General features: G+C 43.0%; 2 protein-coding genes across 3 annotated transcripts in view; one reads left to right on the forward strand and one right to left on the reverse strand.

The window, feature by feature from the left end:
• Positions 1 to 791: 791 nt before the first annotated feature.
• On the forward strand, positions 792 to 4,968 carry LOC102215123 (WD repeat, SAM and U-box domain-containing protein 1-like). 2 transcript variants are annotated; one of them, XM_005724152.2, is made up of 6 exons: positions 792 to 1,723; positions 1,852 to 1,869; positions 2,319 to 2,345; positions 2,636 to 2,815; positions 4,094 to 4,228; positions 4,313 to 4,968. In XM_005724152.2, exons 1-6 carry the CDS (start codon positions 1,672 to 1,674, stop codon positions 4,462 to 4,464), a joined length of 564 nt encoding a protein of 187 aa, XP_005724209.1. In that variant the 5' UTR covers positions 792 to 1,671; the 3' UTR covers positions 4,465 to 4,968. The 2 variants fall into 2 exon arrangements, with proteins under 2 accessions (XP_005724209.1, XP_005724210.1); XM_005724153.2 differs by lacking the exon at positions 1,852 to 1,869.
• A 67-nt stretch (positions 4,969 to 5,035) lies between these two features.
• The window catches only part of LOC102215599 (protein TANC1-like), a 45,737-nt gene continuing 26,479 nt past the window's right edge, over positions 5,036 to 24,293 (reverse strand). Inside the window, exons 12-29 of the mRNA XM_005724154.1 lie at positions 23,727 to 23,893; positions 20,725 to 21,033; positions 17,477 to 17,677; positions 17,216 to 17,319; positions 16,379 to 16,487; positions 15,925 to 16,047; positions 15,596 to 15,832; positions 15,094 to 15,303; positions 14,803 to 14,884; positions 12,659 to 12,792; positions 12,458 to 12,581; positions 12,188 to 12,363; positions 11,651 to 11,780; positions 9,542 to 9,571; positions 9,359 to 9,450; positions 9,123 to 9,269; positions 7,999 to 8,099; positions 5,036 to 7,870 (exon numbers count right to left, since the gene is read on the reverse strand). Of these exons, the coding sequence (XP_005724211.1) occupies positions 6,517 to 7,870; positions 7,999 to 8,099; positions 9,123 to 9,269; positions 9,359 to 9,450; positions 9,542 to 9,571; positions 11,651 to 11,780; positions 12,188 to 12,363; positions 12,458 to 12,581; positions 12,659 to 12,792; positions 14,803 to 14,884; positions 15,094 to 15,303; positions 15,596 to 15,832; positions 15,925 to 16,047; positions 16,379 to 16,487; positions 17,216 to 17,319; positions 17,477 to 17,677; positions 20,725 to 21,033; positions 23,727 to 23,893 (3,830 nt within the window). The 3' untranslated portion in view covers positions 5,036 to 6,516. The remainder of the gene's footprint in view (positions 7,871 to 7,998; positions 8,100 to 9,122; positions 9,270 to 9,358; positions 9,451 to 9,541; positions 9,572 to 11,650; positions 11,781 to 12,187; positions 12,364 to 12,457; positions 12,582 to 12,658; positions 12,793 to 14,802; positions 14,885 to 15,093; positions 15,304 to 15,595; positions 15,833 to 15,924; positions 16,048 to 16,378; positions 16,488 to 17,215; positions 17,320 to 17,476; positions 17,678 to 20,724; positions 21,034 to 23,726; positions 23,894 to 24,293) is intronic.

A 24,293-nucleotide genomic window follows, 5' to 3' on the forward strand; every position in this document is an offset into this window, starting at 1 on the left:
TTCATTACTTGACAAAATGTCTTCAGGAAACTGCTTTGAGTTAGACAAACTGATGATACAACATTGTGAGAGTCTCTTAGGTCGGGTTAGTGCGTGCCTCTCTTTCAGCTCTTTTAATCGTAGAGATATTTGTGTGAAGCCAGCTAGCTTTTGTGGATCATCATTTCTCAGCAATCCAGCTTAGGTTCGAGAGAGATTGGACTCATTAACGCTGCCTTGACTTTACTGAATCCGCTGAGAATTTGATTTTAATCCTTATTGAGATGCTCAGTGCGGCTTTCAGCATGGTAAGCCTTCACTGAATTGGTCCTGATGGAGAGCATTTTTATCACTGTGACATATGTAGCATCAAGCCAGAATTAAAAAAACTTTTGGCCATCTAGGAAGCAACTGCAGTTTTAAAGCTTCAAGCAGACCTATTATGCTTTGTCTTATTTCCTGTTAGAATAGTCGATGCTCATATTAAAGAGTCAAAGTTCCAGATAATGAGGCGAGGATGTGTCCAAGTAATCCCTGTCAGCTCAAACTAGGCTTCAGCCTAATCACTCAATTTCAGAGAGGTTTCTTTTTCCTACTCTTTGCTTTTGCATGAGGTCAGAGAGCATGAATGTGCTCATGTCTTCAATTCAGTTAATTTTCCTTATTAGAGGGCCAAATCACAACAACGGTCACCAAGGTGCTTCATATTGTAAAGTAAAGAAACCCCAACAAGTACACAACCCCCTATGAGAAAGCATGCTGGCGACAGTGGGAAGGAAAAACTAAATTTTAACAGGAAGAATCCTTTGTCACTTTCTCCAGCAGAAACAGGCTCAGGGAGGGACAGCCATCTGCTGTGACCGTTTCTTATGACAGCTCTCATGACAGATCTCTTATCAAGCTCCTCCCCCAAGCAGACATTCAGAAGAAAGTTTCCTTAAAGTGAAAGAAAAGGAGCTAAAACGGTTTGTTTCAGACAGTGCACCAAGCCCCAGTGTAAGATTAATCGGGATTATTCTGAACTGTGAATCATGCAAAGCTAGTCTAGGCAAGTCCAGGTATTAAAAACAAGCAAACATGCAATTGGAAACTGGCATCAAAGATTCCCTTTAAGTCATCGAGCTGCTTAGCAGGACTGAGATGTGGTTCTTTCCACTTTGACTTCTGAATTACTGATTTTAATAGACTCTGAGTGCTTGTATAACAAAGGTTCACTCAACGTCTTATTTTTCATTTTTCTTTTTACATGTAGTTTAAAATAAGGTAAAACTTTGTGAATTTCCTTCAGAATTATTAATGCATAGTAGTATGTGTATGTGTAATTTAATTTTAAAAAGTAGTAGAAAATAAAAACAATTATCAAGCTGCTGGAGTAATTTGAAATCCAAGGTAATCATTACGTTCGTGTATGATTCTTGGAAATGATTGCATTGATGTTGAAAATGTAATCCCACCCATTGACATCGATGTGATTGTGTTATTGGCATAATTGTTGTCGGTGAATCATGCATAAGCTGTTTGCCTGGTAAATCTGTTCGGACACCTTTCTCTGTCAGTCTGTTATTTTTTACCATATAGAGAAATTATACCTGTATTGTGAATAGAAGCAGCGTTCAGGTGGTTATCCTCTGCTGCAGGTACGTGACGGCGTGCGCCTTCTCTCCGACCTCACCGCTTATTGCTACAGGATCTATGGATAAGACCATAAACATCTGGAGGCTGGAGGATGGTTGCGGTGGAAACGGTAGGGAGGGAAAAACCCACACGCATCACTTTAGAAGAGTCACATCTATGTTTTGGTGAGTTGTAAAAATGTTCCTGTAATCTGTTTTTGTTTTTCTCCCTTACTGCACCTCCCCGTCCAACGGAAAGGCGGGAAGCTGTTGCCTGGTTGGTTTTCTTTCTATCTTTTTTTGTTTTTTCTTGTTTGGACACATTTTTTTATGTCACTTTAACAACAACAACAGCAGACTGAGTACAACAGCAAGCAACACTCAGCAGTAACAGGCCAGCTTTTATTGCTCCTTTTTTGCCAGCTCTGAAAAACAGAGGATTTTTTAAAGACCTTATAACCTTTATATTCTCTGCTGAGTACGAATCAGTATAACCTTTAATAACAGTGTTTCAGCTCAAGAGCATCATTGGCTCTTTTTTTGTGTGTGTTAAGATTTTACATGTTAAAGCAGCTTCGTCTCCTAAAGAAGGGCACAGATGTTGGTTTCACGGTCGCCCTCGTTTCCTCGATCACTCGCCACTCTCACGTGTTTGCAGTTGGCCCAAAGATTTCATTGCATTTCTCATGTTTACGGTTCTTTTTCTTTCTTTTGTTTGTCTTGCAGAAGAATCTGCTCAGACTTCAATCAAAGGTGATAAGACAGCTTTACTGTATTATGTGTTGCAGATATTCTATACAAAAATATTCCAGTCCTGAGACAAAGTGTGCACAAAAGCCTGCGATTGTTTTTGTCCTAATCACACTATTCACGTTTGGTTTCACATTAATCTTTCAAACATTTATTTATATCGCTGTAACAGCCACAGCCTCACGATCAATAAGCAGTCAGCCGGACTCCAGGTTCGCCTTGCATGGAGAATATGTGTCCATTTTTCAAAAGCTGTCTAGGACTGACCATCTTGCTTTGACTCACCCTCTCAGGGAGAGCCTCGGGAGGCCGATCGAAGCTGCTGGTCAGCGATTGGTCGGAGGACGATGTGTCAGAGTGGCTGCTGGAGGAAGGCCTCGAGGGATTGGTGGACAGATTTAAGGCCAATAACATAGATGGGACAGAGCTGCTCAGCCTCACCAAGGAAACACTGGCGTCAGAGCTGCACGTCGGTGAGGAAGACGAGCATCACACGCTGCTCAGCAAGAGCGGCGCCGCTTCCCCACTCCCTCCTTTTCCCTAATACTTTCCTTTTTGTCCAGAACAGAAGGATAAAAGCCCAGTCTTATGAGCATTACACGCCGGGTCTCTTGTGAGAATGAGCACGGCCGCGTGCGGATTAGGATTTTTGCACCTATTTACATGGATAAAAGATGGCATATTAAATCAAAGTAAGGGTGAAGGAATGGGTGCTGATGGGGAGGGGGAGTAGGTGGGGGGGGTTTACTCAGCAAGATTATGTAATATTAGGCTGCACTGGGAAACCACTAAGCTTTAGGGACCTTAGCGGTTCGGACGTTTAATCTGGAGCGCTTCTTCAGTTACATAACCCAATCAAAACAGAATTCCCCATACGGTATAAAGTGGATTTATACCTAAGCCCTATTGGTTATTTCCAAGTCTGTCTGAATGTATTATTTTTAGTTGATCAGACGCTTTTGTTTTTTTTCCTCCCCCCTTTCACCATCAAGTGAAACCGCTCGGCAAAGTCGGAGCGTTATGTTGTCGATGTCAGTCTACCAGCTAGGCCTGTGTTCGTCACGTAGTTGTCAGCAAATGTTTGTTGCATTGCCGTGCCGTCATTTTCATCCCACAGTCGCTGTCAATCACTCCTCGCCGTGGCAGCTCGCGTTCACATCGTTCTGTTCTTAGTAACGCCGCGTGAATCCCACCTTGCTTGTAACCAGAACTAACTTGGAGAAGAGTGTTAGAGTAGTAATCTGTTTTATCTGCTACAATGACAGAGAGACAGAGACGGAGCGCCCTGACGCGTTTTTCAAAGCTGAGAGTGAAATCAATGCCTCTTTGAGAGGAAAGCACACAATGTTTAAAGTCCTTTGTGTTCATTTGCAGTTAAGGCATTTTTTTATGAGATTGTTTATTTGTAAACTATAATTTCTGTGTGATGATTTATTTTTTTTCAAAGTAAAATTGGCCACCGGGTAGCTGCTGAGCATTTATCTTTGAATTGGACAGACAGCAGACATGGTCTGGTCCCACCACCCTCACCCACGCTCACATTTGTCACCCGAGAGCGCAGAGTGCTAAAGACACGAATAACAAATGCTCAGAGGCTTCATCGTATTGATATTACTGTCAGTATTTGGGTCAGTTCAGCTTGTTCCACTTGATGCTCAGCTATTTTCCTTTTCCTTTTTTCTTTCTTTCTTTGAATCACTGCACACCGAGTCTTTATGTGCCTCTGTTCTGTGGCTGATGTGTGTCTGTAGAGTCAGTTGGCCTGCGCAGTAAACTCCTGAGGAAGGTGGAGGAGCTGAAGAGTGATTCAGTGTGTCTAGGCATTCCCGATGAGTTCCTGTGTCCAATCACCAGAGAACTGATGAAGGAGCCGGTTATTGCTGCCGGTGAGCTGAGATCATTGATCATGTGTTTCATCATTACTTTGTGCTTGTTTGTGTTGTTTACACAGTTTTTTCCACCCCAAACAGATGGCTACTCTTATGAAAAAGAGGCCATTGAGAGCTGGATTAATACCAAAAACCGCTCCAGCCCCATGACCAACCTCCCCTTGCTGACGACTCTGCTCACCCCTAACCACACCCTGAAGATGGCTATTGGTCGCTGGAAGACCAGCCACTAGACATCTGTGGATCTGAGCTGGCGTGCTAATGATTTTTCACTGAAGTGTAGAGAAGCAGAATGCAGTGCTCAGATAAATGCCCACAGCACCGTTTCAGGAAAAGGTGTGCCTGATAGTTAGCCAGATTTTAAACGACCAACCCGAATCAACAATCAGCTGCCTGCTATCACACAGAGGGGGGGGAAAAGACCAGCATGAGCATCCAGACTTTTCAAGAATGCACTTAGCTATTCACTCAAATTCAACTAGCTTTGGCTGCAGCAAATATGTCACTTTTAGGCTGGATCATGTTTTCAATTTCCTCATATTTGGTCCTTCCTGTGAAATCCCTGCTTTGATTTTTGATCAGTGAAGAATGAGGAAAACTATTTGCCTGCATTGCTTTTAATGATTCCCCTAACCTCACTTTACAAATAGGTGACTATTTTGTTATTATGTGAAACTGATTAGCATTATTGATTTTATATATATATATATACACACACACACCAGTGTGTGAATGTGTGAGTGAATGGGTGGATGACTGGATATGTAAAGCGCTTTGGGGTCCTTAGGGACTAGTAAAGCGCTATATAAATACAGGCCATTTACCATTTACACACATACACAAAACACTATTTGCACTAACTGTAGATCAGAAGAATCTACAGTGTATTTTATTTAGATTGCTGTAACCTTGTTGTTTACCTTAGGCTGTATGTGAAAGATGAACATAGCTGCTGTGTTGGAACAGCGACGCCAATGTGGAAGTGCCTTTCACCTGCATTCTTTCTATTAGCCAGCAGGGGGCGACTGCTCTGGTTGCACAAAGAAGCAAAATTCTTAAGAAGCCTGATAGAAATCCTTCTGCTCTCTTCGTTTATGGGCTCAGTAAACATCTTCCTGATGACTTTATAAACTCAGTCACTAGTTTAAAGTCTTGCTGAATACAAGATGATGCTCATTTGTGTGGCATTTGGCAGTTTCTAACTCATTTCCACTCCACACACGAGAAATTGTGGTTCAGAAAAGCCAAGATGGTGAGACCCGAAATGCTCAGGTCCAGACTGGAGAAAGATAGTCCGTGTTTTATATTGATGTTTTAATGTCAATTTAGGCGAGTTATGTGAAAGGTCCTGTGAAAGGCCTTTCTCCCACCCGCACACCCGGAAGCTTTAAGCAACATTTTATGGAGTAAAATGAAAGAATGAGCTGTAGAAATGTAGTCATCCAGGAATATTTTATTATACCACAATATTAATGTGGTAATATTCTGTAATCCATAGTATGACTCTGAAAAGTGTATATGACAACTATGAACATATATTAAGTCTTAAGTTTCTGTTTTCTCTCTTTATCCCACATTCTGTAAAAGCTCTTTCTCAAGTCTGAATAAACCAATAAACACTTCATATGAATATTTTCTCTGCTATGCAAAAATAAATAACATTTACTGTGAATACTGAAGCAGTCACTTGTAAGATTATGACAAGAAGCTGTCCAACAATGTCATGTACAGTGCCTTTTTTTTGTGTTTTTCTAGTCAAATGCACCAAGAAAAAGGATCTCGGGTACACGAAGTAATCCGTTCTGAAGCCTGTAATGCTAACAGATAACCACTTACAGGGAAATAGATAATCTGCAAATATAGTGTACACCGTACAAATATAAATGTTTTTTAAAAGACACTTCACAATAGAAATGGTCATATCCTGCAACAAACAGCGTGAGGTTTCGTATATTCGTGCACAAAGCTTTCTCAGTTTTCTATATTTGATATTATGAATTAAAAGTTGAGACAATAGACTACTCTTTTTTTTTTTTTTTTAATTTAAATCCCTACTTAAGGTATGTCTGGTCTTCTTGAATACACTAGCTGTATACATGTAAGCAAAAGCATAGTAGCCTGAGTTGAACACTGGTTCTAGATTGTAAATGCAGTGCAGCAGCATAAATCTACAAAACAGGCTCAGGGAAGGGAGCCGCTCTCACGCCCGTCTCCCTTGCTACCTAATGTGGGACATAGCTTGTTGAAAAAAAACCAGCCTGCTCCTGTGCTTTGAGAAACTACGCTCAGACGTTGGATTCTATAAAAGAGCGTTTGGGCTTTATGGGAGCCATGTGCAGAGCTGGGTTGTCTCTCGTCAGGCTCGCCTGCCTGTGCCTCCCCTCGGGGAAGCGTAGCTGGGAGGATGTGGTACCTCTGCCCTCTCGCTGGTGCAGCCGGTCTCCAAACTCACGGCCCTGCTGCTGGCTGTTGCTGTGGCTCACAGAGTGCTGCTCCTGGAATGATGCGTGTTTGAACTCATTGTTCAGCCCTTGGAACTCCATCACGGACATGCTGAAGCTCTCCACCCCTCCTCCCTGCCGGCTCAGGCCAGAGGCCTGCTGGCTGACTCGCACCGCTTTGTCCATGACCCCCATAAAGGGCCGGGGCTTTAACTCAGGTTTTGTCTTGAAGCTACCGCTGCTCTTGATAGGGCACGGGGCATCTGGTGCCTGCTGCCTGCCCCCATCTGACAGGTTCCCACTGGAGGCCTGACTGGAGCTGGAGCCCCTTGAGCCTGTTGTTCCTGCTCCACCACCCTCCCGCCTAACCTCCATACCAGCACCTAAAGCGAGCGCCAGGCCATCCAGAGCAACAGAGTGGGTAGAGAGCCTGTCAGAGCCCCTGGAGAAGCTGGAGGAGCGCGGCTGGTACATCTGCAGAGGTCCAGGTGGGGAGGAGCTGTTGGGGGACATAGGGTGATAGTGCTCAGTAGGACTGAGCCCAGAGTGTTCACAGGATCCAGGGCCGATGTCGATACCCATAACAGGTGCAGGCCTCAGAGAGGTGGAGATGTGTCTACCTGGCAAAGGACTAGAAGGACCGCACAGAGACAGAGGCCTGCCCCCAATTCTGCTCCCTGACTGGAGGGAGTGGCACTGGTGATGAGTCCTGCTGCCCTGGCTCTGGAGTTGCCTGTTAACAGCAGAAACTGGCTCGGGCATGTCCACAAACAGCTGGTTCTGTACATATTCCTCTTGATGAAAGCTCGGCGACTGATCTCCTAATCCAAAGGCCACAGCTCCGGGGAGAGTCCTGTTCGGAGCGTATGGATTCAGAGGCCAAAATTCAGGACTTTTCCCACACTGCAGGCTCACCTCCTCGCCATCTTCCTTTTCTTCTTCCTTCTCCGCATTGGCCTGCTCTGCTGGGATGTGCCTTTCCAGACTTCCCTGTGAAAAGACGTCCGTTTCCTCCTCTGTGGCTTGATGATGGTGGGTGTGAGGGTCCCTGTTGTAACCCTGTGCCGAGTTGTTGCTGGAAAGCTTCTGATGATGCTTACATTCCTCCTCTACTCGTGCCAGCAGGCGTCGGATCTCCCGGTTGGACGGGCAGAGTCGTGCTGCTTCGTGGAGATCTGCCAGCGCTGCAGCAAACTGCCTGGGGAGAACCGAGAAAACGAACAAAAGGAACTTTTTAAAAATACAGAGAGGACGCGGCCCTTTTCTCGCAAGAATTTCCTATAAGCAAAAGGATTCGGCTCGAAGTATACTTGAATATTGTTGTACCTGCTACTCCTCTTGGCCCGGGCTCTGGCGTAAAAGGCTTCATAAGACCTTGGTTTCAGTTCCAGGGCTTTTGTTGCAAACTCCTCAGCTATGCCAAAATCCTGCAGAAAAATGCATTTAGTGACACGCGCTGTTTGTATTTCAAATTAAATGTGACGCTGTGACGTGCAGCAACAAATAAACCCCACTGTATGATCAGCTGCGTTTCTAAGTGCCTAGCCTGGAGAGTGCCGGCTCTGCAGAAATAATTTGAGGCCATTCCAGTAATAAAAAAAGAACAATACTGTTTGTTTGCCGCTTCATTATATGGAGCTGAGGATCAAAGCCTGTTTAATGAAACAGAACTCGCGCTGCAATCATTTTTATTGACCAGGAGCAGAAGGAGAGCGGCTTGCCTTTCCTGCTGGTTTTACTGCTCCCATCATCACTCTCAGGTGAATATTTAATGACACCAACACAGTGTGATTCTGTCCTTCAGAGTGAGGTCAAAACGACAGCCTTGAATGTGAGATTGTGAGCGTCGCTGTTGAATGTTTAATGACGGTATCATGTAGTCTCCCTGCTGGCCCCTACTGCCTGCGTTCAGCTGTAATATGTGGATTTTAGCCAGCGCGTTAGTGCGGCCACTGTAAATAAACCCCCTGCAGAGCCACGGAGAAGGAAAGAGAGTGGACTTAGCCTGCCAGAGAGAGTGACCTTATCACATCACATTATCTGCTCCATTATTCATCAGCCACACTGACCCTAAGGATGGCATTTTTACACAGTCTGTTAGGACGTCTGTCATCACCAGGGTGGGTTCCAGCCCTGGCTGCAGGCCACACACACATCTATCTCCACACTAACGGCACACAGTTATTCATTATGTCACCACCTGCTTCCAGGTCTTACAAGTACATTCTGTTTACCAGGGAGGCCTGAAATTAGATCTGAAAAGCAGCTATATTTTTGCATTGCGCTATACCAGCGGAGACATGTTCTTTTTATGTTGATACAGATAAATAATACATCTTGAGAAACCGTGTATCTTGCCTCGGCCGCCCTAACTGACATTCCCTAGGTGTCCAACAAACCTGCAGATGTTAAATAGTGCAGAAGTGGTTTGGTACAGCTGTGAGTCTTACGTTGGTTTTCCTGCGGCACCGTGAAAGGTTTAGATACAGGGAGACTCGCAGGTCTTTCAAGCCTTTCAGCTCCTCTCCTTGCCCTTCACGTGGTAGTTTCCTTAGGGCATACTGATAACGCTGGCCTGCTTCTTTCATACGTCCCTTCTGTGAAAGAAGAGAAAAACTCAAAGGGGGTTACTGACAACTAATCGTTTTCCCACCACATGTAACATGTAACATTCGCTATACCGCACCTTGTAAAGTAAGTTCCCTTCTTCCATCAGCTTCTGCAGCAGGATGAGGAGAATGTCTGGTTTGGAGGAAGCCATAGCCCACGTAGCATGACCTGATGGAGGGGTACAAAAACTTTTTGTATTATCCTGCCTCACCTTATCTCTTGTTCTTTGGATGTTAAATATGTCACATATGTCGGGTACCTGATCGATCGTGCGGAGCCGTTCTGTAGCCTTTTGTTTGATAACGGGGAGCAACCAGGGATGGAGAGAGAGAGGTGAGAAGGGAGTTAGACAAGTGGATGTAAAACTGCTCGTGTGTGGCAGTAATCAAAGATCTATCAAGCCGTAAAGAGCCACTGATTAGTTTAAGGCGAATACGAGCGCACTTTGAGTGATGGGCTTAGCCTGAGACGCGTCGATTCAACTTTATGCTATGTTAGACGTCGTGCCGCAATTAGTGAAGAAAAATTGTTGTACAATAATTAGTTTTGAAGAGGAGCAATGATGGGAGCAAAGTTGTCATGGCAACGGGATCTGGGGCCTGGTCTTCATACATTGCTTTAAAAAAAAAAAAAACTCAACTAGGTGACTAGGTTAGGACCACGTAGGAGGAGTTTCCTCTTCCTCTGAACCACTGCTATCCTGTCGGGTGTTTGTGTCTTATCACAGCCTTGTTGGTTCTCAAATACTTCATAACTGTTTGGAAGGAAATCTCACATTTTTTTCATAATGTGTGGGACTGATAAATAATTCCCTTTTGAATGAAGTAGCTCTTCTCTAAAAAGCAATAAGTCAGGGCACGCAGCATTGCCTTGAGACAAATGTGGTTCAGACAACTGATTTAAGGGATCCTGATGATCGTTCAATATTCTCTCTACTCCAAATGCTCTTGTTATTACAGTAACACAACATTTGTTTGTGCTTATTACATTTATTTTATTTTTTTGCCTGATTGCTTATGCCTCAAAGACGCAGAAAAATGTATTTTATTCTTTAGTTTCATGGCAGCAAGAAGGCCTGGTCGGTGTTGACCTTTAAGGTGTGAGGTTTGGGTGTTTCATCCATGCCTGTGTGGGTCACAGTCTAAAGACATGACTGCAAGGTTAATCCCACAGGAAAAAGAAACAACTTGCATTTGAAGCCGTTACTCAGATAACCCCACTTTCTGTTTTGGTTCAAAACCCCTTCACAGGTGTAAGACTGCTTGAGACGCAGACGTGAAACTGAATCAGGAGCCTGTAATCAATCAGTGTGGCAGACTTCAGTGACAGGAGAAGAGAAAGACGACGATGAATGGGTAAAGTCTGGAACGCTACGGGTACCTATGCATCTTCACTGCCTTGCTCCTAACAAAGCAAACACATATAAAGTTGTGCTTTTCGTGTTTTCATTGCACACAGTGCGAAAAATGTACAGTATAGACTATACTAGGTAAGTGAACCTCTGCGATTAAATAAAATAAAGGCAAGAAAAATGTGGTTAATTATAAACGCTTAAGTCTGCTCTTCTTGGAAAATATAGCCTGGTTTGGTTCATCATAAATCCCTGCAGGAAACCCCTGGTGGAGGTTGTTTCTGCTAAAGGAGGTTCTACCAAGTTTTAAATTCAAGAGATACTTTAAACTATATTGAAATATTTCTATGCTATACTGCTTTTACTCCACTACATTTTGAGTCCAATCATTATGTTTTTTACTCCATACTAAGCTTTACTTGCTTATTATTTTACAAAGTAATTGCATTGTTACAGTTTAAGCTAGTGAGCAACATATAAGTAATTAAACTACCAACAGCTGCAACAATAAAGAGATATATGCATCAACAAATCAATAATAATAATACAACAATATCAAGTCATGATTCTGAAAAGCATCAATTCAAATGTGCAAATTTAATTTAGATTCAGGTTCTTTAAATATATTTGAATATATAATCTCTAAAGTAGTAAACTACTTACTACTAGAATTTTAACTAATTAAATAATAAGTTAAAATATTTCCACACATTTCTATCACATGATCACCTTTGTGTAGTTTAAGCAATACTTGTGCAGCTTTACTTTTCATATAATAAATCTGCGTATGATGATATGAGCTTGACAATTATATTTTGCACACCATTTACTTTGCACCCTTATTAAACATTTCTTTGTGTCTCCTCCTGAAATCAAACCAGGGATCATTTGCTCTTTAAGTGAATTTGTAAACCACTGCACTCAGATAAACCTACAAGTTTCAAAACCTTTTTTTTTTTTTAAGATGTGGCCTTTACTGCAGGCCTGCTAAAGTTTAAACAAAAAAAAGGTTCATACCCATTTTGGATCCCTTCTTAAGCAGCGATGCCACCAGCGCCGGGTTCTGGCAGCCAGTCGCTCTCTCCGAAACTCTGGAACTGTTGTCAGCTCTCTCCAGCACCGCTCCATTTTCCACCAGGCAATGCACCTGAACAGTCATTGAACAATATTAACATATTTATATTTAAATTAATTACTTCAGCGATGAAATGCTGATTTTTAAATAGTCTCATTGATTATGAGCAGTAAGCCTCACTAAATTAGCAGACGGGCGCTCTGCTGCTGACTTTGGAAAACTGTTGATTATCAAAGTCTTTGATTACTCTCCTGCTCATCAGCGGAACAAATCAAAGCCAAAATGCTTGGATTGAAGGCTGGCTGCATGAACTGTTGTGGAAATCTGAGGTCTTGTGCAGAGCGCCGCATGAAGATTGTTATGGTTATTATAGTAATTGCAACATTTATCTACAATTTATTGCAATTATGTGTTGTGTGTTGCTAATCATCTTTTAATTGCATGTTTTGCAGAATATTGTCAATAACCATTAAACCCACTGTATCTGCATCCCCGTTAAGGGCAGCTAGGTCAAGCGGAGTCCGCCCCTGTCTGTCTGGATGGTTCAGGTCAGCTCCTGCCTCCATCAGAACCTGCACTGCACCTTTCTGGCCCTTCATGCAGGCCCAGCTAAGTGCAGTCAGCCCCTCCTGATCAGCAGAGGACAGAGAAGCACCTGGGACCACAAACAATAAAAGTATTGCTCTCCAGTTCACATATATACACTTCAAACAACCTTGGATCTCACTGTAAAAGGTGCTTACTCTCACCCTTTGACAGCAGGAGTTCAACCGTGCTTGCGTGGCCCTCAGAGGCGGCCAGTATCAGCGCAGAGCGTCCCTGCTTATCAGTGGCGTCGATGTCTGCACCTTGCTTCAGTAGCAGCTCGGCAACCTGGGAAAGTGAGAATAAATCATTTTAAAAATTGAAAAAACAGAAGACAGAACTGGTAAGGAGAAGAACCTCCTCACCTGTGTGTGTCCATGTTTGGTAGCACTAAGCAGAGGGACCATTCCTCTGCGGTTTGCTTCCTCGAGCCCTGCCCCCCGCTCCAGGAGGAAGGCGCACATCTCGAGCCTCCCTCTCCCTGCTGCTGCACTGAGCACTGACAGAGGGTCGGCATAGAGATGAGGAGGCGAAGAGAAGAATATGTAATTGACACATTTAGGAGAGAAGTAGAAGCCGACGTGAGAAACAGAAAGGAGACAAAAAAAGAGGCCTGTTATTTCCATAATCTGTATGATTCTAACACTTTTCTGCTTTTAAATGTAGATATCTGAGAAACACACTTTCTGTTACACAACGCAATAAAAAAAAGCAAGCAGCATACAGTTATTTCTAATGATGACACACCAAACAATCTGCACCCCGCCCTAATCAGCCAGTGTTATTCTGACAAACTGTGGGCACTGACCATTTTTTCCTCCCCAGTATGCGAGTCCCTCAGCTAATTGAGCTGCTGGGGACAGAGGCACGGTATTGATGCTGTACTGGTATATTCTCCAAGTACCCTTGATAAATGACATTCTGTTTAATGTGTCCACATGCTTCAGTGGACAAATCTATTATATAACACTGTGTTTAAGGAGGAGTTATTGCCATATGAGTCAAAGAAAAAAACAACAAACCCCCTCGCTGTGCAGCTGCCTGTGTTTAAGACGAATTTGTGGAGCTGCACAATGGAGCAGCGGGATCAGTGGAACTGCTGTTTTCAATACAAACTAAAGTGAACAGGTGAAAATATTCTTCTTAAAGGGGACCTATTAAGATTTGCTTTATTTTCTGCACTGTTACAATGGTGGATGCTCATGTTAAACATGGCAAAGATTTTAAATTATGGGCTGAAAGCTCAGGATTCAGTTTTTGCCTACCTAGGCTATCTATGATTTCACTGGGGGAGCAGGGATATCCCTAATATGATCCTCTCAGGCACACAGCTTTATTTGGATCCATCCATTTTCTTGTGTGGGGCTTGAAGCCTATCTTGCAGTTTTGGCGGTCGGTCACAGTGCTAGCACAGAGAGACTGACAAGAACACACTCACTCATCCATATCTATGGCTAATTCAGAACCACCGATTAGTTCATTAAGCATATTTTGGGCTGTGGGAGGAAGCTGGAGAAGACTAGATCTACCGGAGGTTTCTTACTGTTAAAAGGGAGTTTATCCTTCCCATGGTCGCTAAAGTACTCGCTCATGATTGTTGGGGTTTTGTCACATGCCAAGGCCAGTTCTAACTCACAGCCTTCCTGCTGCGAAGTGGCAGTGCTGACCACTGCACCCACGTGCCACATCAAAGACAAATAAAGTTTAGACTTTAACATTTTAGTGTCTAAAATGTTAAAGTTTGAAAGTAGAATAGGGGGTCCCCTTTAAAAAGAAGATTTGAAAAATGTGATATGCATCACTCACTCCCCAAACAAGTGGAAATCCTTGGTTCAGTAATTAGACTTTAACATGTACCTCGAATGACCACTTTGCCTTTGCTAATGGACTCTAATCTGATCATCCCAACACTAAACATAAAACAAAGCAAGAGCAGTGCCCACACAAAGGTGAATGTTCACAAGGGTACTTTGTGCTTCCTTTTTTTGCTGCTTCGGTCCTGCAGGGGACTGTGTAATAGAATTATAGCATAATGGTGCTGTAGGCACAGAAACAGGCCGTGTGGCTGACATGCTTTCAGGAAATGGACTTAACAGAATTCTGCAAGCTGCACTATCACATCCATGACAGAGGTAAACGTATTACAATTGAATAGCAGCTGCTTTTAGATTTTACGAATGCGACTGGACATAAGATAATCAGACGATAAATGTGATGCTCCATTTATGCCAAAAAACAAATATGATTTATAATCAAATCCGCTTTTTGATATCAACCAGAGCATCTTAAAAAAAATAAATCATACTACTAAAAGCAGCAAATGGATATTGTTACGATGAGCTCCTGCAGCCCCCCTGACATACAGGTAAGTTTATTGTGTGTCCCCTGCACAGAGCTAAAATGTGCATGAAATGCAACCCCGAAGCCCTTGAGCATGACTCTAGGACCACAGTGACTGACAGAAAGAGGTGAGAAAGCTAAATTTATCTGAGTGGTAGCAGAAATGCACCCGTTTCTCCCCAGAGTGAGTCGTGAGCGTCCATCTGCACCGCCAGCTGTTCATCTTTCAAGTCCAGCAAGCTTTTCACCACCTGCAGGAAAACACAATTTACAGTCTTCTATTGCTGGCTTGCTGCACACAAAACAGAGCAAAGCACCCACAGACCTTGAATAGAAAATAACAAACCACATCTAATGAATCCTCTGCATCAGCCAAGGACAAGCACCACGTTCCACATAGAGACGAATTTCAGCAATTTTAAAAATGTTTCTGTCAGCGGGACCTTGATCTGATACATACCTGTGTGTGCCCCACGCCGGCTGCCGCTGTAGCTGCCTGCTGTGCTGCCTGTGTTTTTCCAGTCACAGTCTCACCGCTGTGGTGCTGCTGTGGGTCAGTGGGAATCTCCTCTCCCCAATCCTGGCCCAGCAGGATGTTGATGATTTCTACATGGCCCTTCAGCCCGGCGTGGACCAGCGCGCACTGGCCGCTCTTATCAGCATGGCTCACCTGACGCAGAGGGATACGCAGAAGGACTTAAAACACTGACCCTGGCTAGTGCCTATAATACGCTGGCCTAGATCAGCCCAATATACTGTGTGTCATCCTTCTCCTAGAATAGATCCCGGAGCTGTGGTGAATGTAAAACTGGAGCGGTTCCGGACATCAGTGATGTAGAGATACTGAGAGGCAGAGTGTTCTGTCACAGATTAAAATCTGATCTATTCACGGTAATTATGCCCGTTACGCCCTCCCAGCCCATAGTTGTCTGTCTTCATCTCGGCACAGAAGTGACACTGACCTTGCTCCCTTTCTTGCAGAGCAGGCTGACGATGTCGGCGTGACCCGCGGCGGCAGCCAGACACAGGGGCGTCATGCCGCTGTCGGTGGTACCATCTGCAGGAGCGCCCATTTCAAGCAGCAGAGCGACCATCTCTACGTGACCCAGGTGGGCATGCACAGCCAGGATGGGAGCATGTCCTATCACCTCCGTACACCAGGTCACGCTAGCGCCACCGAGCATTAACAGACGACTCACCTACAAAATGAAAAGAAGTTCCGAGTTATCAGTTTGTATGAAAATATATATATGAAGAGAACATTTAAATATAGAGCACTGCAGTGTGTCACCTTGATATTAGGTGTATATAGGTTTCGCAGGGAGGCCAGTGCAGCAGACAAACTGTCGGTGCTGCAGTTTACCCACATGGCCTGCAGAACGCTGGAGGACACACCTGTCTTCTTACTCAGACCCTGTAAGTGTGACAGAGGCGCAGGCAGAGAGATGCCGAGAGTTAAAAACATTTTTCTGATGGAGAATTCGAATCGCTCCTCGGGATAACGCAGCAGAGTGTAGCTCACACACATAAAACAGTTCAATATTCACTGTTGATGTTTATGTTTATGAGTAGTGCTAATATGCGTGGGTGACAGTAGGAACCTGGGTTCACTCTTACTCATGTGTTTCCATGCAGCTAAACACGGTAAAGTATGGGACCATATTTATGTGAAGCTTTTGGAATCCTCAGCTACGCTCATAAACCTACTTAACAAGTTATATACAGAGTATCACATTTCCTATTACCTTGAATATGTGAGCCTTGAGGATGTGGTGCCCCATTTCCATAGTCTGCTGCCTGTTGAGCTTTCCCTCCTGTCTGGAGAACATGAATGCCAGGAGAGCGTGGCCGCTCCTGTGCGATTTACAAATAAGAAACAGGATACATTACCAAAAGTTGTAATCAAATAAATCTACGGTGCCGTGAGAAAGCATTTGCCGCTTCCTGATTTGTTATTTTTTGCATATTTATCTGACTTACATGTTTCAGATCATCAAACAAATTTTATTATAGGCAAAAATAACCCAAGGAAATACAAAATGCAATTTTTTAATGATTTTAAATTCAGCACTGTTCCAGTTTTTCTCCATTTGTGGATAATGGCTCTCACTGTGGTTCACTGGAGTCCCAAAGTCTTAGAACGACTTTGTAAACCGTTTCCAGACTGATAAGACATCAGGGATTTTGTTTCTCAGCTGTTTTGTGAGATTGTGGCATGAACGTGTTGCTTTTTGAGATCTTTTAGCCTGCTTCGCTTTGTCATACAGGTTCTATTTAAGTGATTTCTTGATTCAGCAGGTCTTCCAGTAATCAGGCCTGGGTGTGGCTAATAAAATGTAATTTTGTTTTCTACAAAATGTGGGTAATTATAGTTGATCCATGATTTAACAACAGGGAAAATTACTTTTTCACATATGGTCAGGTAGGTTTGGATCAAATCCTAATTTAAAAACAGCATTTTGTATTTACTCAGGTTGTCTAATAATAACATTTGTTTAATGAGCTGAATTTTTTAAATTTTAAACTGATTTGTTATACATGAATCTTAAGAGTCCTCTGCTGCGCGACCATTTTAGTCTCACCTGGGGTCACAGAGAAAGTCGCTGCTTTCTCCATCAGCTCGCCAAACCAACCACTCTCTGAAGGAGGGATGACACAGCATCCGTGTGCCGTCTCTGCGTCTCACCTACGAACACAAGTGATAGTTACATTTCTTAAACGATTCCCTTAGCGTCCAACCAGATCTTCTTAGATGTCACTGGATTTTATTCACACATTATTCAAACCAGACAAAAGTTTGACTCATTACGGACGCCGTCACGCCACCATATCAACAATCTTACCATGAACCCAGCCAGGCTGTCTAATCTCTGCTGGAAGTCCTTCCACTCCAGCTCCCCCTTGACACTGCCTGCGTTCAGTGCTCTGAACATTTGCTCATCAGCCAGTGGGTGCAGAGACGCCAGTGCCACATTTAGCACCGGAAGCACCCGCTCAAAGAGCTCTTTATCCGGAAAGCTCACACGACACATCAGCAGGTACACCTAACAGACAGCACATGCTGTTAATCATTTGCAGTGGATTTTCTTTACTTTACATTAAAATAATGAAACAATAAACAATTTAAAAATATACAACAACACTGTTTGGCAAAATGTAGCTGGCAGGTAGCGCTTTGATGTGCTTTTGATGTTTGTGTGGTGGGTTTATGGTAAATATTAATCACATTATCAGGACCAACGTAAACATCTTCTGTAAAGCTAGTCTGCATGACAGCTTCTATAATTTCGCAGTACTGGATTCGATGCCATCTTGCACCTATTAATAAGCCGGTCGGAGGATTGCACGCAACATCATGATGGTAAAAACACATGTAAGTGTGAGTCAAAGGTAAAATAAGCTAAAAGTACAGTGTATTTCAAGAGCTTATGATTATTATTATAATTGTTATTAGATTCATCGGGCACTCCAGTTGTTTCTGTGTATAACTGTTGCCGTCCACAACCTTGGCCTACACATCCTTACCTCACATTTATGCTTCCTTTTTGTGGCATCATCCAATCTTTGTGCAATTGCATTTCTAAGTCATCCATTGCCTGACTTTACACCAATGATTATGTAACAATAAAATGTCATTTTTACCAAGAGCTATTTTTGGCACTTTTTATGAAGTTTCAGCCTTCTGTCACATTTATTGATTTGAGCAGCGTGCGGGTACCGTTTCCTCTTCCTCCTGAAACACATCCCTGAATGTTGTTGCCCGTGTACCTTAATTGTGTGTAGATTTTATGAAGAGTGATTATTACTTCAGCCTGGAGCGAGATGCCATTTCACGACAGACAGCTCAACAGGATGACTGATAACTGTTAAGTGCTAGACTGTGAACTCGCCCAAATGTGGAGGAGGAGAACATTTCCAACAATGCACTTCAGGTAAAATATGTCTTTTTAACTCTGGAAGATTAAAAAATTGCAAATTACCTCTTTATTGAACTGATAACTCAGTGACACGCACATTATTCCACATCTGTGGTTCACAACCTTTTCTGTCATGCATAATTTAACAAACTACACCAGCTGGAGTGACGGATGCTGGCTGATTCTACAGTGTCAGACTTTTTAGAGCCCTTTAAAGGGGAGAACATTTTCTAAAGATCCCAAATAATCCTGACGCGGATTTAACAAAGCGGACTGACCACAGACTGTATATTGAAGATGGCTGTAGATGCAATGACATCAAACATTGGTTAGTGAAGTGTAGCTGTGAAGGCTTGAGATGAGCTTTTCTCCATCACCACCTTTACAGTTGAAATCAGACTATACAATGCGTGTTATTAGCCAATGAGCTGAGTCATTAGTTCATTAGCTAATGACTTGCCATTTACAAGTCGTTAGGGAAAGAGGTGGACTCTGGTTCACCTTCATTTCTGACCATAATTTACATGATGAACTTCACGATGACTTGATGCTAGAGACTGAGCCCTCTATTATCAAGAAAGTGCAGCGGCTACTTTGGAGTCTGTTGGGGCTGTAGGCAGACATTCACAGGAGACACCGTCAACCAGTGAACATCACTGTTATCTTATTTATGACAGCAACAGTTAAAAATAATAATAATAATAATGAAATGTAAGAGGTCTTATTGTACCAATGGTAATTATGTGTCTTGGCTGTTCTATGCCCTCCAGATCCAAAGACCTACTCTACTAAAGTTAGACCTAAGCAGGATCAACAGGAGTCAGCAGATCCAGGTGTGCCCTAAGTGGTCAGGCCTCCACCAGTGTCAGGGAAAATTCTGCACTTTGCCGCTGCTGTAGTTTAAAGTTTGTCAGGTCCTTAGGGGCCCCCCGCCCAAATGGCTTGGGACGCCCAAGCAGTTGCCTGCCTTGCCTGTTGTTCCATCAGTGCCCCTGGAAAAGTGTTTGCTATGGTCACTAATAGGCAAAGGTGCCAAACTGGCCCTGGGGCTAAATTATTAAAGACTGAAAAATCACCGAGCTCTCGTGTTATTGTTGGTACTGCAGAAATTTTGTCTGTCATTGCTTCAGGTATGTTATGCTAGCAGTCTGACGCACACAGATAAATATCTAAATGACTGGGTATCTCATCTAAAATATGAACGCAGGTCACTGGGTTTCAAATAACTGGCTGCTATGGGTGCGTGAATTAAGTCTGAGATGGTCAAAACATCATCTGATTTGTTGCTCTTAATTCCCAATTTCAGCTTCAGTGATTTGGAGGCTAGTAAAAAGTAAAGTAATATTACAGCACAGTAAATGTTGTCAGAAAAAATGCTGAACATCTGTTCAAGGTGGAGGTTTTTAATTCTTGCATACTGGATACGCTAATATAGACTTCATTTGTTGTGGATGGTTGGAATACATCAAATGTAATTTTCCGTTTTTGGAGCATCCTGGACAGATGATACATGAGAAAATGATCTCTGATCTGATATCCTTTTAATTTTGTTATTAATTCAAAGTACCGAAATAGTACCACTAAAATCTAAATGATACCCATCCTAAGTCCCAGAGCAAAGGAATCAAGGATTGTTTGTTGACAGATTTTTATACAAATGGAAGCCTTTTTGACAAAAGGGTCGGCCCTTACAGACCATTAAGAAGTATGCAGCTCTAAGACACTTTCACTTCCACTCTACAGGACTTGCTGAGATATTTTTCCCTGCAGGCAGCTAGCTGGCTAGATTTCCAGCAACAAGAAATGCTTTTTGCACCCTGAGAAAAGCGAGTGATTTCACAACAGACTGGCAAGACGGCCACCATCAAATTAGAGTTTCTATTAGTCTAAAGATAATGTGGAAGAGAGTATTCACCACAAACCCTACCCCTGTGTATACACAGATAAGCTGTAAAGCAGAACTTTTAGAACAGCTAATGTTTATTTCCTATTTGATTTACAGGGAGATTTATCCATTACTTTAGGCTAATGTGAACTACTTCGGCGCACACTTTTATTTATGCTTGTCCAGTGCTTTGCTGTTCTGCACTCTCACATTAGTAGAGCTTCCAGGTACCTTTCAGTAAGACGTTTCAAATGAGCATTTTTACAAATCAATGCTCTGCATGTCTGACCTCTGACAGGGAGACAGGCACGACCAGGTAGTTTCCTCCCTTCAGTGCCAGATGGCCTTTGTGGAACAGATCCAGGGTCAGCTGAAGATAGAGGATGGAGCCGTGGCTCCGTGTTGACAGATGGCTGCTGAATTTGCTCAGGAGCAGAGGATCAGGGGCGGAACCTGTTGGCGTGGTGACATTAGCGGCAATCTGGGTGCTGCTGCTGACCCGGTGATGGATGTAGTCACTCAGGTCGGCTCCCAGATCACTGCTGTCTGGCAGGATGTCCAGCGAAATACCAGAGAACGGAAGGAGGGTGGTGATATCCTGCAGGAGAAGAAACAGTTAAATTACTGCTGATACCACACAAAGGCACAATTCAACAGTTAAAGAGCTGCAGTCTGAGGTGTATTAGCAAAGGACACATTTAAAGCACCAAAATCAGGACCCATTCCTCAGATGCTGTTGCCTCTGACTCACGCAGAGCCATGGGATACAGTACAGTAAATACTGTGACAATGACTCAAGCTCCAACATTGCTCACAGGCATCTCTCAGATTCGCATTTCATCTCCTTGCTTGCCATCCTCAGCTGCTCAACACCGGCCAAAACCAGCTATGACTGATCAAAAAAAAAAAAAAAAGAAAAAAAATATCCATGTTATTGCAGCTCAGTTCCTCATTAACCATCACTGACATTTTGGTTCAACGACAAGCAGCGGACATGTGATCGCGGACAGTGCTTCGCTTAACCCACTTCACTGCGAAATATTCAGGTCGTCATACAAGAGCGAGCTCTTCCTGTGAAATGGTTGAAGTGGTAAAAAAGAGAGGAGAATCACGATCCACGTAGGAATCGTGGACACCGCAGGAGCGGAATTAACAGCGGTACTGCTCATCCTTAACTTTTGATATTTAATGCTCACTGACTTTTAGTGAATCATGAAGAAAATAACCCCGAATGTGTTTTGTGTATTCCCAAACACTAATCCAATTATGCAACCGACTGGCTGGCTGTCAAGCTCCAGACTCCCAGCAGACTCCCAGTAGTATTACCATCCATTCAAGGCATAATCCTCGCAGCATTTGGAGGCTTGGCTTTGGCATTGGACAGATGCGTCCGCTGTTTGGTGGGATTACCAACCGGATTGAGAAAATACATCAGACGGGAGAGACCGACCGTGCCAAACGTCACACTGTCTATACTAAACGCAGTGAAAGCACAACATCAAACTACACAGTGTGTACAGGGAGCAAACACAAAAGAAGCAGGATTTGGTAATACCTCTGTCATTTACATAGTGTGAGCCAAGGTGAAATCTAAAAAGTTAGTTCACCCAGAAAATAACACACAGTGCCAGATATATAAATAGTTGCATAGGTCAGGAGATTTCTGCCTAGTTAAAGTTAAAGAGTTCTCGCCTGATCAGTAACAAGTAAAACACACAAAACATCGTGCTACAAACGAGACACATGGAACTGTATTTGAAGTATTAGAAAATAAGTTTTAAATTATTCAAAAGCAACATCTGTTTTTCAGAAACAGCAGCTGTGATACTTCACAGTAAGATTTAGCAATTATACAGTATCTGGTAAATGTCTATAAATATACTTTCATCCATGTTATCAGAAGTCCTCACGGAGTGATCAAGAAGGATGAAGCCTTTTTTCAGCGAAAGCTCGATGAATAGTGAGGTACACACATTTAAATATTAATTAAACTGGTTCCAGTGGTATCACCATAGATTGGATATTTTTAAAAAATGAATGTAGCCTCCAGGTTTGAAAAGTGAAGCCAAAGCAGATGTTCCTCACGCTGCATTATTTCTAATGGTCCACTTGTATAGTAAACTATGGGAAAATTATGGTACTTCTCACTTTATTTATGATCTCAGAGTCTTATTAGAAACAGGATTAATTGTGTAAATTGCAGTCTCTCTTGACCCTTTTATCCAAAGACACACACATATTATTCCACAAACTAGAGGCAATAAAAAATAGAATAAGAAAATTGACACATATATATAATATATATGTATACATATAGATATAGATATATTGCCTATTCATCTCAGCCAACTGTGATACTCTTAAAAAACTATTTTTATATGCATGATATCATCCTAATCACTGAGCGGGTGGGGCCAAGGAGAGAAACACAGATGTCTGATAGCCAGGCCCTGCCAAACTTTCTTGGCTTGTGGTCATTTAATACTGCCAGAGTATTGTTTTGAAGTAAGTCGTGAGTCACTAAACATTTAAGACCTCTGAGAATATTCTTGTTTAAAAAAGAATTTCCCACTTTTTCCCCACTATTTGTCCTTCAAGCTTGTGTCCTCTACCACAGGCGTGGGAGCTTCAGGGTTCTGCGTAGTACCTTTGTTGTTCCTAGGACTGCGTTCTTTTGGACAGAGATCTTGGCTGTCGTTCCTGGGATCTCTAGAGCCTCTTGCACAGTTTAGGGGTCACTGTCCCGAGCGCTGGGACCACTGTTGCCTTCACCCTCCAAACTTCTCGAGCTCCTCTCTCAGCCCTCGGTTCTTCTCAAGCTACTCATCTTGCTTCTTCCTGATGTTGCTTTCACTCGGTATAGCTGCATCAATCACTACAACCGTCTTCCTCTGCTTGTCCATGGCTACTATATCCGGTTGGTTAACCATCACCAGTTTGTCCGTCTTTATCTGGAAGTCTCACAGGGTCTTAGCTCGGTCGTTCTCGACCACTCTAGGACGCGCAACCCATTTTTACTTTCCAGGCCATACTCACCACAGATGTTCCTGTATACTACGCCGGCGACTTGGTTATGGCATTCCATGTATACCCTGCCTGCTAGCATCTTGTACCCTGTTGTTATGTGCTGGATTGTCTCAGGGGCATCTTTGCACACCTGGGGTTTTGCCTGGTGTGGTAGACCCCAGCCTGATGACCTGCTCTACCTCCTGAGCTACAGCTACCCCAACTGAGATAAGTTGGAAAATGTGTGACATGTGCTGTGTTTCAGACATAAATATTCTCACTCACCACGAGGCCTGTCCTGACTGTGACCACCAACTTAAGCCAGTGGGGGAATTTGGGGATTATTTTGGTGATGAAGGTGGCTATGGTGTCCCCGTAGTCTGGCTTATGAAATTCAGCCTCATTTAGACTGTCAACCAAAATGATGTAGTCTTCTTCAGGTAGCCTCCGTTCTGATTACACACATAAAAAAGAGAGTAAATAATGAAACACTGTCTATATCATTAACTTTGCAAAGGCCACAACATACAAACTCTAAAAAAGATTTATGCTGCGTATGAAGAAGACTGGTGCATCCTGGTTTTGTAGCACAGGATATGCTGAGAAAATTACCACCTGCCTATACTGATTATTTTGTACTGAAAGGAGTTCAGAGGCCATTGTTGTTTATTAGCTTGAAACAGGACATATCCATCATATTTTGCATCACCTAAGCTGTCAAAAAAAAAAAAAAGATCTGCAAGGCTTTTAGGTCTAGTACAATCACATTCACACAAGTGCTCTCCATTTTTTCCAACCTGGTTTATAGAGATGGAGCAGATAAAAAAGAAAACAAGAAAAACACTTCTCTAC

Source organism: Pundamilia nyererei, unplaced genomic scaffold (assembly GCF_000239375.1).
Source record: "Pundamilia nyererei isolate P.nyererei 1_Seehausen unplaced genomic scaffold, PunNye1.0 scaffold00011, whole genome shotgun sequence".
NCBI lineage: Eukaryota > Metazoa > Chordata > Actinopteri > Cichliformes > Cichlidae > Pundamilia > Pundamilia nyererei.

Coding starts and splice junctions, on each gene's coding strand:
- LOC102215123 (XM_005724152.2), top strand. CDS start 1,672: ATGGATAAGACCATAAACATCTGGAGGCTGGAGGATGGTTGCGGTGGA. Junction 2,346..2,635: donor TGCTCAGACTTCAATCAAAG/GTGATAAGACAG, acceptor TCACCCTCTCAG/GGAGAGCCTCGGGAGGCCGA. Junction 2,816..4,093: donor GGCGTCAGAGCTGCACGTCG/GTGAGGAAGACG, acceptor GTGTGTCTGTAG/AGTCAGTTGGCCTGCGCAGT.